General features: G+C 40.4%; 1 protein-coding gene across 6 annotated transcripts in view; it reads right to left on the bottom strand.

Moving 5' to 3' along the window:
• Nubpl (NUBP iron-sulfur cluster assembly factor like) overlaps window positions 1-14,579 on the bottom strand; it is a 221,995-nt gene that overhangs the window by 32,826 nt on the left and 174,590 nt on the right. For all 6 annotated transcript variants that reach the window (XM_008764655.4, XM_039111969.2, XM_063261668.1 and 3 more), the window contains 1 exon segment: window positions 10,432-10,525. In XM_008764655.4, coding sequence (XP_008762877.1) covers window positions 10,432-10,525 — 94 coding nt within the window.

Here is a 14,579-nt window from a genome sequence, read left to right as displayed (position 1 = left end):
TCCCTTCTGAGCTTCTTTGTACCTAGAATGGTGCCATTCAAACATTTCAAAGATAGCAATCACTTTTCATAACCAAATGCTCATATAGTAATATCCCACAGAAAGTACCAGTCAGGTTTATGAAAGATACTTTAGTATAAGATTTTTTTTAAAACAAAAGTATATACTGTTTTTTGAAAGAATTAAGTCCTTGATCCCAACACTGTTTTAGGGCTCACTATTTTGGTCCTTTCACAGAAACACCCTCTTTTACTGTTTTGAATTTTTGAGCATTTCATATAAGCAACCATTTCAAACAGTTCTCTAATAATACTCAGAACTTATGAAAAATGCAGCATAGACAAAGCTTCCAATAAAATGACATTTTAGTCCTTAACCAGTGTACAAATTATCATCCAAAAATGTAAATTTTAAGGCAATCATGCCCATTTTTCTCTTGTGATGAATCTCACAGCTTAAAATACAATCTCTTAATTTGATGAAACATTTTATCCTTGCCTTTCTACATGGCGATATTTAATTTTTTATAGTTCATAACACGTGAGGCAATAAGAACTATCCTAGAACTCGCTCCTTGTATGCCGGTACAAGTGATGTTACTTCTGTTCTCTGGTAAATCTATAGAAACTTGTGCTCCCTCTACTGACCACAAGGAAATGTCATCAATATTAAAAAGTGTTTAGTTTGCAACATTATCATTATTTCGGGTATTAAAAGACTCAAGGGTCTCATAAGAATTCTCTATTCACTTCCTAATATCTAAATATCTAGTTATATAATGTTCTTAAATATACTTTTCAACTCGAACCTTTTAAAGGGTTTGATCTGCTAAGATTTGCCACTGAGGACTAAGTCTGTGGTAGATCCTGACAAATATTGTAAACACCTCACCAAGCAATTACTTAGACTAGGATCATAATCGTTAAGTCATGTGACTATTTAGAGGGGGATCCATAACTGCATGTCTGGATTTGGGTCACAGTTCAGAGCAGTTAAACATTTAAACCTAATCACTCCAGGTTAGCTGACGGTAACATCAGTGGGGTAGAACTACTCAACTGTACAATACAGCCTTCGGGCACAGATTGTATGGACGCCCATGCTGGGCTGACAGCCTCAGCTGGGGGCATAATAAACATGGACAAAGCCTGCTCCGAATCAAGCCTGAGGGACAGCACTGCATCCTACAGCTGTGAGCACTTTAACATAAAGCCAACACAGGAGTGTGGCCCTCATACTCACTGCTGACAATTCTGCTTGACTTACTTAGATACACACTTACGGCACCAGAGAACCAGCATGCACTAGGGATGTAGCTCGGGGGAAGAGCATGTGCTTAGCACATGAGGGCCTCAGTTTGAGCAGAGCACCACAGGGAAGGAAAACGGAAGAGTCACTCAACTTGTACTGGTTTATCATGACGTCAAATGTGCAATTGACATTTACTGTAAAGTAGACTGCAGTCATTATTGTCAACTCTACCACATCTTTTGTCACATCTGAACTTCCCAAATTATATCATCAAGGAATGCCCACTAATACTGGTTATCAAATTAAGTAAAATGTGATTTATACCCAAATCCTCCTCAATTGTGCTCACAGACTGCTTCAAATTATAAGTAATTCTTAGATGAATCACTGTTGGCAGCTTTATGCTTTCTTCAACCACAGCTGTTTTATTAATTTAAGCATTACCAATATTTTGCTAACCTTGAAAATAAATTTTGCAAGCCAGGCATGGTAGCACATGCCTGTAATCCCTGCAGAAAGGCAGGGACAGGAAAACTCCTGCAGGCTTACAGTCAGCCTGTTCTACCTAGCGAGTGCTAGGTCAGCCAGTCACATAGTGAGGCTTAGAAACTAAACCAGGAGGAAAGGGAAAGGTGGAGGGAGGGAGGGAGGCAGGGAGGGATGGAGAGAGGAAGGGAGAGAGGGAGGGAGGGGAGGAGGGCAGGAAGAATTCTGTTAACTGATATGCAAAGAACCATCAAAACAGTCCTGGATGAAAACCTACCACTTCAAATTACTGCTAAAAGAGGATGCTCAACTTCATCACTTCTTCACTAGTGGACTCTGATACAGATCTAATTACACCCAAGAGATGATGGGGTTTCCAGTCACTTCAGTTACTAACACCTCCAAGATAACCCGGGCACTTAGGCTGCACTCTGAGGAGCTGTGCGGACAGAGGAGGCTTCACAGAGTATAGGGTGGAACCAGATAGCTCAGCCATGAGCACTCGATCTTTGTCTCTTTCTTTTACTCACTCTCTTCCTTCTCATCTCCCCCATGGCATCCCCCCTTCTTATGTCTAGTAGAGGTAAGATAAAATCCTTACTTCTTGGTCACGCTCATTGATCAACACCCTGGGAAGCTTAACTGCTGGACATATATCTCCACCACACAGAAAGCTCTCATTTGCCTGTAAGCACCTGTCCACAATTAAGGCTAAGATCAAATATGTTGTATCTTAAATTCTGTTAAATTCACATGTGGCTCAACCTGCCCACACTCTCCCTAAAACTACCAGTTTATTTCAGAATAGAACAAATTTCCTTTTCACCTCTTTTCCTTTTTAAAGAGTTTTTAGCTCAGACTCGACTTGAACTCGTGATCCCTATCCTTAGCCTGCTGACAAATGGATCACAGCATGTGCTGACATTCCCAGCTCTTAGCTTTGTGTCTGCTCATTTCCGTGTTGTGAGTCTGACCCACAACTAAGCAAGCTCTCTGCACTGAGCTATTTCCAACTGTCACATCAATTGTTATTCTTTCTTTAAAAAGAAACTTCAGATGAGGGTCCGACAGCTCCTGATCACCCTAACTTTTACTAACTAAGCAAGCTTCAGAAGACAGGATTGAGGCCTGGTCCGTTTCAGAGGAAGACTTTGATTCCCTACAACATAATGCCCAAGACGCTGAGAACACCTTCCAGATTGTCATGAAGCCTGGGACATCTACGACCAGGTGCAAAGCTGTTTAGGTTGGGGGGCTTGTGCTCTGCCAGTGGTTAACGAGCTCCCATGTAGACCTTAATGTGGTTCTGACTGTACATTGGTCATTAACCTACTCACTGAACACTAAGCCAGAGGGATTTTAACTTTCACGTTAAGCCATGATGGAGAAGTCTCAAAAATTCCTAAACAACAAAATAGAACGGACTATTGTAAAAATGTCTAAAACAAGCCCATGAGAGATGAGCACCTGGAAGGAACTCAAGTAATTTAGACACCTGCCAGTCAGCTGGGTCACACGAGTGAGTCTGATTAGTCACCTGGCATTGGGTCACACAAGCGATTCTGAAGGCTGTGTTGGAACCATCTGCAGGTGTTTTCAACATCTTCATGTAACAATATAGAAATGGATTCATTCTTAGGCTATTTCATCAGTTGGTAACTAATGCAGAGTAACTTAAACTTGCAGTGTATGTTCAACTAAATAAAATGGCTCTAATTAATGCTTCTTTTTAAATTTAGATAAAAAACATTGCTGTTGGCATTGGCATTACATTTAATTTTAGAAATTTAAGTCTAAACTAAACAAGGACTGAGGTTCAGACTGGGAATAAAGCTCAATGTTAGAATGACTGCCTCATCTGCCAAGGTCCATGCTCTATAGCCAGCAAGAAATAAGGAAATAATGAGGTATCAGATGTGCCCTAAAAGATAAAAATCCTGAAATAGTTTCTAGCCTTCAACAGTTGCTTACATTTTTGTCTAACTACAAAATAAATTTATTCTAGAAATAATTTCCCAAATTCAGTGACTATAACAATAACAGTCTATACCATGCAGTTCTTACTAGGTGTCTGTAAGAGCCAGGCTTCCCTGTCAGATTGACTAGATTCGGAATCTACTAGTAGGACACAATTCCAGGTATATCTTTGAGGACATTCCCAGAGAAGTATCTGAGAGAGGAAGACTAATCTTGTGTGTGAGTTGTATTATCTCACAGACTGCAGAGTACAAGACTGACTAAAAAGGAGGGAAAGGAGAGGAAGCAAGGGCCAGCATCCACTCCTCCCTGTGTGATGTGATATCAGCATCTTGTCCTGCTGCCACCATGCCTTCCCGAACTGTGAGCCCAACATGCCCCTTCCTTCTCTCCTCAAACTGTTTCTGTCATAGCAATGAGAAAAACACAGACATGGCACCCACTAATGAAATGCCAACCAAAGTTTGCTCAGAAGATGTGGAGGGACAGATCAGCAGTTCCCAGCACAGGCCACTCTTCCATGACAGGCAGCTCATGGCTACCTGAAGCTCCAGCTTAGGGGAGCCAATACCCGCTCCAGGCCCAGGGGTACCCATGCCCACACACACACACACACACACACACACACACACACACACACACACACTCACTATATATATATATAAATCAATCTTTTAAAAAATAATGATTTAATGTCTCTGAGAACAAAAATATCTATAACTTAAGTCTCCTCATCTTGCTGGCTTTATAGTTGGAGGTCATTACAAATTTTATATAATTATAGAGAAAAACAAGGCACTAAACTTTAAAAAAAAGACTTCTTTGACTTTACAGTAATTTTCCAAAAGATCAATAGTAGTTTATTTTTAAAGACTTAGTCTGGGAAGTATAAAAATTATTTTTAAAGAATTATAATTTTTAATAAAAGATTTTATGTGATTTAAATGTGCGAAATAACTGTTCTTTTTGCTTTAAAGAGTAAATACTAGAAAATCAAGAAACTATTTCACATAATGGTCTACAGGCACTCACTTAACACAGCAGCAAGTATTTCTGGATCTACCAGTCCCAAACATTTTCATTTTATAAATGACTGTTCAAATTAGCAAAATGTTACCACAGAAGAGAAAGTTGACGAAGCCAAGGAAACTGCAGCCAGAGGAGAGAAGAAAGAAGGTGAACATAATGGTCATGGCTCAGCCATCCTGGCGCAGGATGGACACTTGTGTAAGCAGCACGTGCCTTTCACGTTAACCAGTGACTGAAATATTAAAGTGCCTTAATTTAAGTTTCCTATCCCATCTCATTTAAATGAATGAGACACACAAAGGCTACTACTGGCTTCTTCTATCTATAGGGCCCAGATAGGGGGAGTCCTAGATAGAAGAAAGGACATCACCTCATTATCATAACACAGCAAGAGGCTGTTATGCAGCTTCTCTGGGCCCAAGGACATTCAGAATCCTAACCAGCGGACTACACTGCACAGAGCGGCTTCTCCTGGCCCAAGAGATAAGAGATGAAAACAAGACTCACATCAGGCTGTTTGGCTCTTTTCTGTGAACAAAGAAAGAGCAAAGGTTCCCTCAGCCTCTTAACCTTTCTCCCTTCTATCATCTGAATAATTTCCAGTATTTCATTTCTCTATCAGTCTTTACTTAGTAAGGTGAAGGCTAATTTCAACCTGACTATACGCTCACTACCATACTAAATGACTTGCCCCTAACTACCCAACCAAAATAAACTCTCACATCTGTTCTTCTGCACCATACAAAATAAACTTCATTACGTATTTATCTATAATATAAATATTCTGGTCATAAGATTGACAGCCATCACATTTGTGCCTTGTGAGAATAAACTTTTCACTGATTTGACTGTTCTACTCATGTCCTTATTAGCTTGGAAGGTTTTGGAGGCCATAAATCCCAAGTATTGTTTAGAGCTTCACCGGTCCCTGCCACTAATACGCAATGAAACGGTGGCCACAAAGAACAGAAGCTGAGCTGGTTACTCCACCTGCCTTGTCAACCCTTCTTCCTCACCCTTTACTGTCATGATCAGGGCCCTGGGAAAACGATGTCTGGGGACTGTCTCCTGAGCTTCCTAGCTTTGTGGCTCAGACAGGTGTCTGCCCAGCAGCAGGAGGGAAGACTGTGGGAAGGGAGCTGCTGTGGTGTCAGACTGTGGCACAGACTTTCTTCTTACCCTGGAGTCGCTATAGCTTCCACCAAGCACCTCTTACAGATTCCAGGACTCTACAGGATACTAACGCCACCCCCCCTGCCTTCTCAGGTGGAGGGGCAGGAAGAAGCCCTGCCATTAGTCACTGGCTTCATCATCTTTTAGTGTCGCTAACGCTGCTGCCCACACCTCTGTACCTAAACTCTTCACTGAATTCAGATGTGTCATCTGCTAATATAACACTCTAAGTTACTAATTCCCCAGTCCTTGGGAAAGGAAGACATGGTTCACACACGTGACATAACGCTTACACTCTGCTTAATTCTAAGAGCTAAACATAAAGCCATTAGAATTTGAGAACTAGAATACTGCACATGTTTTTAAAATGTTGAAGAAAATTATAATGCCTCTCAAAGAAATATTAGTTCTCCTCTATTACGGAAAATAAGCAAGTGACCAGTAACCCCTAGGAGAACATCAGTGCACATGCGGAGAACAAAACAGAATTCAACGCTGGAATCTATCCAATCCAAGACATATCAACAAATAATTAGCAAAATAAACTACCAAACAAAATCTAGTAAGCTGTATCATCGATAACAAGGTATGAAACACAATGAGGTTGACATTGATGCTATCTCTTGGCATGTTCAGTAAGACAAGAGCAACTCTGAAGCCATGATCTCACTCCCATCCTTTATCCCACATCCTTTCTTTCCTGCAATTAAGATCTAGGAGTGTTGGGTCTGCACTCACAGTCCATGTGGGCTCAGATTTACACGATTCCTCACTGATGGGCTGCCCACACCTTCATCCCTGCTGCTGTACAACACTTTAACGCAAATAAGAGAATAGGGTTTTTTTTGTTTTTTGTTTTTTGAAATTTCTTCTTATACTGAGCCTATCTACCCACAGAACAAAATAGAACACATACAAAGACTTGCTAATTAGAAGGATGATCTTTTTGCTCATACAGGTCTGCTAAGAATTTCCAAAATAATGCCTCTTTCCAAGTACAGAACATTTCTTTTGTTCCCCACATGACTTGGAGTAATGTGAACTTCATATAGACTCTGGGTCACATCTCTTCAGTAGCACCTGCATCAGTCAGTGTTTTGTCACTGTGGCAAAACTGTTGAGAAAAACAACTACAATTATTTATGTTAATTCATGATCAAAGGTTTCTGTCCATGGCCAGTTGACCTGGCTAGTTCTGCACCACTGGGAGACACAGCATCCTGCAGGCGAAAGGAGAATAAAACTGCTTGCTTCAGAGTGGCCAGAAAACAGAGAGGATTGAAGGGACAAGTTAGGTTGTTATTCAACCCAGCGATGAAGCTAGAACCCTCATGACCCACCCGTCTCTCAACAAAGCCTCTGGCTGGAACCAAGCCTTCAGCACACGAGTCTTCCTGGGGAACACTTTACCAAATGATATCCCCCTCAGCAAATAGCTCTTTTAAAGCATTTAAACAGTTTCTAAAATGATACTATGTATGCATTTAGATAAGAGCATTTACATTATCTCATTAGACCCTTATAAATGTGGGACAGGCAGGGCTCTTTAAGGAAGGGTATAATCAGAGAGGTGGTTAGCATCATGCAAAAGGAGAATTTCTTACCGTAGAATGGAACAATTCTAGTGCTTCTCACATCACCTGTAGCCAAAGGACACACCCCTCCTCATCTCAGTACAATAAGAAATGGGACATTAAACAGTATCAACTGTCTACAAGGAGGTCATCCGCATCAAAATAAATACCTAAAATGAAATTACCTTTCTCCCTGGCGTTAAGGAAATGCTTTGTTTAACTTATTCATCTATAAAGTTCTTGTGTGAAAGCAGTGGGGGAGTTAGCAGATTGAGCATAGAGCATAAGAATGGTAAGAACGCAGCAATCTTTTCACAGGAACAGTGACAACTGGCAGCCCAGCATTGTCCATGTTAGCTGCACATGCTCTGCCCAGGCAGTCTAGGAGACAGTGGGATGGACAGGAAGATGTTCTGGCATTCAAGCGGCTGGAAAGATAACATGACAGTGATAAAACAGGCACCTGCATATGCCCTGCTCCTGATACCTGCAGGAAGGCAGTGAGTCTGCTCACCAGGGAATGCACAGGTGAATGAATGGAGACCTGTGCTGGGGAAGACAGCACTTCAAATAGTGTGCATGCCTCAAAGGAAGAGCACTGGGTCCTGAGGAGTGGTCCTAATTCCAAAGAGGGATAGATGCGTCCTATCTGGGAGGTCTGGGGCCAAGGCAGGGGCTGGGCATTACAGCAGAAGGCTTTTAAAGGTCACACAGAACTTGGGCATGTAACTCACTGCAATGGAAAGGCATTCTGAAAGAGGGTCAAATGTGTATAGAGATCCAAACAGCAAAGCTAAAGGAAGGGGGGTGGGTGGGAGGGAGTGCATGGTGGGGGTGGGGTTTCACCTGTTGTGAAGGGACGTAAGGGGAAGGAGCAGGAAGTCTCATCACAGACACAGGTCCAAAGGAGTCTTGTGTCTTGGACAAATATAGAACATAAGAAAAAGTAGAACAAACTCTCTTAAAAGAGTTTTAATGTCAGTGATAAAAAGAGACAGGAAACTAGGTTTATAAATAGGAAAGAGATAATTCTGAAGGGCAACTGATAAGCCTGAAGGGCAAACACAGCTCTGACAGGCTGTTCCAGATTATACAAACTGAGGACAGGATGCAGCCAAGCCAGAAACCACACCCACTGATCCCTAGAGCCAGCCCACTTCTGGTATCTCCTTAAACACGCTTGCTAGGAGATGGGATTGTCCCAAATAAAACTGAACTTCAAGAACAAACATCTTAACCAACACATAGAGAAATGATCAAACATATCCCACACTCCCTCGGATATCACTTAGGCAGGGTATTTTTACTGTTTGATACCCCTAGTCCCCACTTTTGAGGACTGAAGCCAAGATCTCATGTTTGCAAAGTACCAGTTCTACCAGCTCCTTCACTCTTTTGAATTATAAAGTCAGTGTACACTCACTAGAAAAACCGGGGTCTTTTCCCCATTGGTGTCATGCCACAGCACATGGACACTAGTTCTAATTGCTATGACTCTACCAAGGGCGAGACGGTCACAATGAGCAAGACTAGTGAGTAGCACAGGTAAGCTCCAAGACCCCCTCAGTGAGTCGTCAGGAACTCTACTGAAATCAAAGGAGCTACTTCTCAATGGTCTTTAGACTTTTCCTGGAATGGGTAAGTTAAGGAGTCACAGAGTAGTCTCAGGATCCAAAACATTACTCCTTGCAGTAAACCCCACTGGCTAGATACTTACTTCACAGGGGCATAGGTTTGACACATTCAGTGGTACATGTACATTATCACAGCATCGCGACTTGACTTCAGCTTAAATGGTTTGGATGCCCTAAGGTTGAACTCAGCAAACCACGACTCAGATGTTACCAGAGATCTTTAATGCAGAGGTTCTAATCAGAGCTTTAAATCCATTCACAACTGTGTTCAGCTATGATGCACTGTACTTGTGGGACTCAAGAAGTCAGTTACCTCTTCTACTTTACAAAGGGAAGTCACATTACACAGTAGAGAGACCATCGGCAGGATCAACTTTTCTATTTGCATTTTATGCCACTTTCATCTTTTATAGCCAGCCTCACCTGAATACTCCACTACGATAGCAAACACATCAAAACACTTAATACTCATATTACTGATGCTCTCCCACTAGGAACAAAGAACATTTAGCTTGGCAAAAATCCTAGATTTCAGCCTTTTCATAAATTAAATGTCAATGGCAAAGCTAAAATAACCAATACGAATTATCTGCAGAGGTATTTTAAGTTTTCATTATCATCCTAGAAGCCCAATGTATGTGTGCATGTGCACACATTTGCAAATGTTTCAGAGAAATTTTTGGAATTGAATCCAAAATAAAGAGTTTATTACCAGCAATTTCTAAATTCCATATACAAGATATACTTGACCAAATAAACCATTATATTTATTTCCTTGACTTTAAAGCTAAAGATATAGCAGAATATAAAAATTTCCCATAACTACATTTGCCAAAAAGCCAATTTCCTACCATTTACTCCTAATTGGTTTCATTAATATTTTCTGGTTGTTTTTAAGGTTTTGCCGTTAAGAGTTGAACAATTGTCAGCATAGCCAAATAACCATAATCTACCTAAAAATACTTCATTCTGCAATTTTTCTAGAATACAGATTTATATTATTACCTTTTCTTTTTTTTCTTTTTTTTTTTTTTTCGGAGCTGGGGACCGAACCCAGGGCCTTGCGCTTGCTAGGCAAGCGCTCTGCCACTGAGCTAAATCCCCAACCCTTATATTATTACCTTTAAAAATACCTTTTGTTTTTATAAATAGACATATTATCAAAAGTTCAATACATAATTCTGATTTTTAACAACCAAACCATAAATAATTTTAAGACAGAAAGTTTGTCGACGATATAGTTTATTTTTATGCATTAGTAACAGTAATACATCAAAGGGAAAACAAATCAAACTTTTAGAATTTACCTGAAATGGGGATATTCTGTGAAACTGATAACTGCACGTCTCCTGTTCCTGGTGGCATGTCAACAACTAAATAGTCCAGTTGACCCCAATCAACCTAAAAACCAAGGTGATATAAGTAACAGCACTGTATAACAATGTCAGTGGATTTGATGTAAACGAATGTAATATATAAATAACTTATCTGAAGTAATGGCTATCCTTTGAGGTACCAACATTATGCTGTAGGCTAAGCATAATGGATGACAACATGGTCACACACTGCCTACTGGACCTGCTTTGAATGATAAACATGAATTTCCAGGTGACACTGACCTTATATATAATATACATTAATAGCCTCTTTCACTGTGGTCTTCTAGTCAGGAAAGATCATTTATTTACATACAGCTTACATTCTGTATAATAAGGTCTTAGTTTTTTGTCCCCTAGAGGATTTGCTTCATATTTGTTTGTTTTAGTATAGCATTTCCTATGCAATAAAATTTTTTGTTTTTTCTTTCATTAAAAATAAGCATACTAATGATGGAAATAAATATTTAGTAAAAGGAAAAGTATTTAATTTTAATCTAACTAATCTCCCAGTACCATCGACAGTTGGTTCTTACTTTGTAGACATTTTTAAGGATGCATCATATGATTAAGTCTGTAATACCCAACTTCAGTAGATAGAGAAGCACCCTGTGCCCTTCCCCTCAGTTGGCTCTTCCCATGGCATCTCTAGCCTCTGTAAAAGGCCCTGGGATCCTCTTAGTTACTTAAACTAGAAAGCTGACCTCATAATTAATGCTTCTCTTTCCCTCATTTCCCCAGCCAGTTAGTTACCCTGTCTGCTAAAATCTCTCAAATACACCCACTTCTTCCTTCTACTGTCAAGAATTAAGGCCACAACCATCTGTTCTTATTAAAGCCTCTGGGTCACTCTCTGTTTCAACATTGCCAATCCAGTTTGTCCCTAACACACACATGCACATGGACACGCACACGCACACGCACACATGGACACAAGCACAAACTGCAACTGAGTTAGTACTTAATTGCACCTGCTTCTGCTCTTAAAATAAAGCCTGAGCTTCTGCTCTCCGCACTGATTCACTTTCTCAGAAAGCTGCCAAAGTCCACTAGACTAGACAGTGCCCACTATGCTTGCCACCAATTCGTTTTTGTCCTTGTCCAGTGAGTGCTGAAATACTCATATATATTGGGCACTGAGCTAATAACTGATAATTAAATGCTTATAGAACATATAGATATTAACAGGTAATCACTGAATAGATATATTATTTCCAGTTCTATATAAAAGAAGACAGTAAACTGTGAAAAGGAAATGGCCTACTGACTTTCAGAAACTCAAGTAAGCAAAGACAGTCATCTTACTGCTGCCTTATGATCCATCTTTTGTGACGATGTAACAAGAAACAATGGTACAGGAGCTGCTTGTTACCCCTCAAAGAATGAACATATGCAGAGCTCTGAGACGTCTTAAGCTATAGGGAAAATGTGTAAAAAATTCTATACAGTATCTCATAAGAAGTGCAGCATGAGTTGCTATACCACTTTTTAAAGGTGCCTAGTGTTACAGGGTCAGATGGCAAAAGATTTATCAATGGATTTCATTGACTCTTTCATCCCCAGTCCTGTAGTAAAGAATACAGTGGAGGGAGAGAGGAGGGTGGAGGAAGGGCCTCCTCAAGAGGTGGTCAGGCCCTGAGTGGTAGGAGAAACCTGCTGGGCCAGCCATCTGAAGGGAAGCTGGAGTCCTAGAAACAACTGTGGCACGGCACACTGAAGGGTGGCTGGGAAGGCAGTACAGCCTTCCTAAAGTGGCACCCACCCCAGAGCCACCCAGCTCTTGCCTTTCCTGGCACAATTTTTCTTTAAAACATGTATCAGTAGCTGACACTATGTAGTGATCTGCCTTTTAGAATCCCTTGTGATTTCATAAACATGTGCTTTGGATAGTGGTATAATGACATATTTTAAGAAAGTAATGAATGCAGATTGATTTTCAACAGCTTAGAAAACAGTTACCCTAAGGCTACTCTTAGCTGCCATCTAAGAAATTCTCCCCAGGAAGATTAAGGACACTTTCTCCTTTTCTATCCTCATCTGAGACTGCCAGCACTGGCAGACTGGCAAGTCTCTTCATTTCAGAGAACACCAGATGCCCAGCGCCAACAACTGATCGTTGATGTTCTCTGCCACTTAAGCATATTGATCATGCTACTTCCAATTTCCTATTTCTGAGAACTAAGGTCCCAAGGAACTAAAACTATGTCACTGTTATGGCAGCCCACGTCAAATGACTCTAAATTGAATTCCTACTATCTAAAGAAAGAAAGTAGCTGGTCCACCCTGTGCGATGCGCAACGATTTTCTACATAAAAGCTCGCTGACTGGAACTGCATTGAACAGCCAGGAGGCTAATAACACAGCCTTAATCAGCAGATGTATGTGTTGGCGCCATGGCCTTTACTCAGGGCCTGGTGAGCATTCACAATAGAAACTGCTCTGTTGGGTCTCATAGTGACAAACTTCCTGACCAAGCTAAGAAGTCAGAAGCAGAACTGTTGGCCATTTGTTCATGGGTCATTTCTAGCCAACACCTACAGCTCAGCTGTAAGACAGTTATGACTCCAGCCCCTTGTGCAGCAACAGCTATATGATTGCTGTTTTGATCATATTTTATTGTTGTTTATTTTAAAAGTATAATACTTTTTCCTACTTTTTGAGGATTTCATAGGCTCATAAAAATATTTTGAACATATTTAACCTCCTTCACCTAACCCCTGCAAGATATATCCTAAATTCTCCCTCCCAACTTTGTGTCCTCTTATTTAAAAATAGTTCACTGATTCTGTTCATTGTTGCTCCTAACTCATGAGTGTGAGTCCATACACTGGAGTGTGGCTTATCTATCACGGCCACATTCTTAGAGAAACTGACTGACTGTCTCCAGAAGCCATCAAGGGCCAGTAGCTGCTCATCAAGGGGTTGATCTGATTCTTATCAGAAAGTGTCCTTGAAAGGATCTGACCCATTTTTTTCTCATTAATAACACTTTCTCCAGTCTTTTGGTGTTTCCCAAAGGTTCACAGACTAAAAGTTCAGTCCTCTGTATGACAATACTGAGAAATAGTCAAGATTTTAAGAGTACATCCAAGAGGAAGAACGAAAATTCATTAAGAGCCAGAAAGTCAATGAAATGCAAAGGAAGCACACAATGACAAATCATAGGAAAGTGTCTGAAACTTACAAGATTTACATGGCCCTTCTTCAAGGTGACAAGTGTCAGAAAGAAGAGATTCTAACCAGCTAAGCTGTCTGAAAGTCATGCAGAAAGCACCAGGGATACAACTTTTAAGACTCCTCACCTATGCTGGGGTAGGCTTTTCTGTGAGTAACCCATCCTCCTATATATACTTACTGGTTTGGCAAACTCACAAAAGTTACACAACCAATAGAATTTAATGCAGGGAAATTAATTAATGTTCATCTAGTCATGCCCCACCCCAACCCCACTAAAAAATCACACAACCAATAGAACTTAGTGCAAGGTAATAGCTTATAGATATAACTATGAGTAAAGGATATCAACGCTGGTCTAATAGAATGGCTTAGTCCTTAGAGCTATTACAGAAGAGCGAATCTAGCCCCTGAATCAATCTATCTATCTATCTATCTATCTATCTATCTATCTATCTATCTATCTATCTTCCTGTCTCACCATGGGTTGATACTATTACATAGGTTCCTACCATAATGCTGCCCACAATGTTGTGATATACAAGGGGCCCCCACCAGTAGCCAAATAGATAGAACCAGATGATCTTGGCATTTCAGCCTACTAAACTATGGCTTAAATGACCATTTCCTTATAAATTATTCAGCCTCAAGGATTTTGCTTTTGCAACAAAAAATGAACTAGAAAACTTGTATAGAAGATGCATTTAACCTGACATCAGTTCCCCTGGGCAAATTTTACAAATTAGGAAGTTCACAGAATTTTTTTCCATATTTCTAAGACATAAAACAGCTCTTTCAGCATCATTATTTTTATATAACTATCTTCCCAATTTCAGATGAGATATGGCATATTCAGGGTCATATATCTACAGACATATTCCCAATCTCATAGTATGTCACTTAAC

The sequence above is a fragment of the Rattus norvegicus genome, chromosome 6, assembly GCF_036323735.1.
Source record: "Rattus norvegicus strain BN/NHsdMcwi chromosome 6, GRCr8, whole genome shotgun sequence".
NCBI classification, from domain to species: Eukaryota; Metazoa; Chordata; class Mammalia; order Rodentia; family Muridae; genus Rattus; species Rattus norvegicus.
Note: the sequence above shows the minus strand (reverse complement) of the source record. Positions and strands in the feature narration are given on the sequence as shown.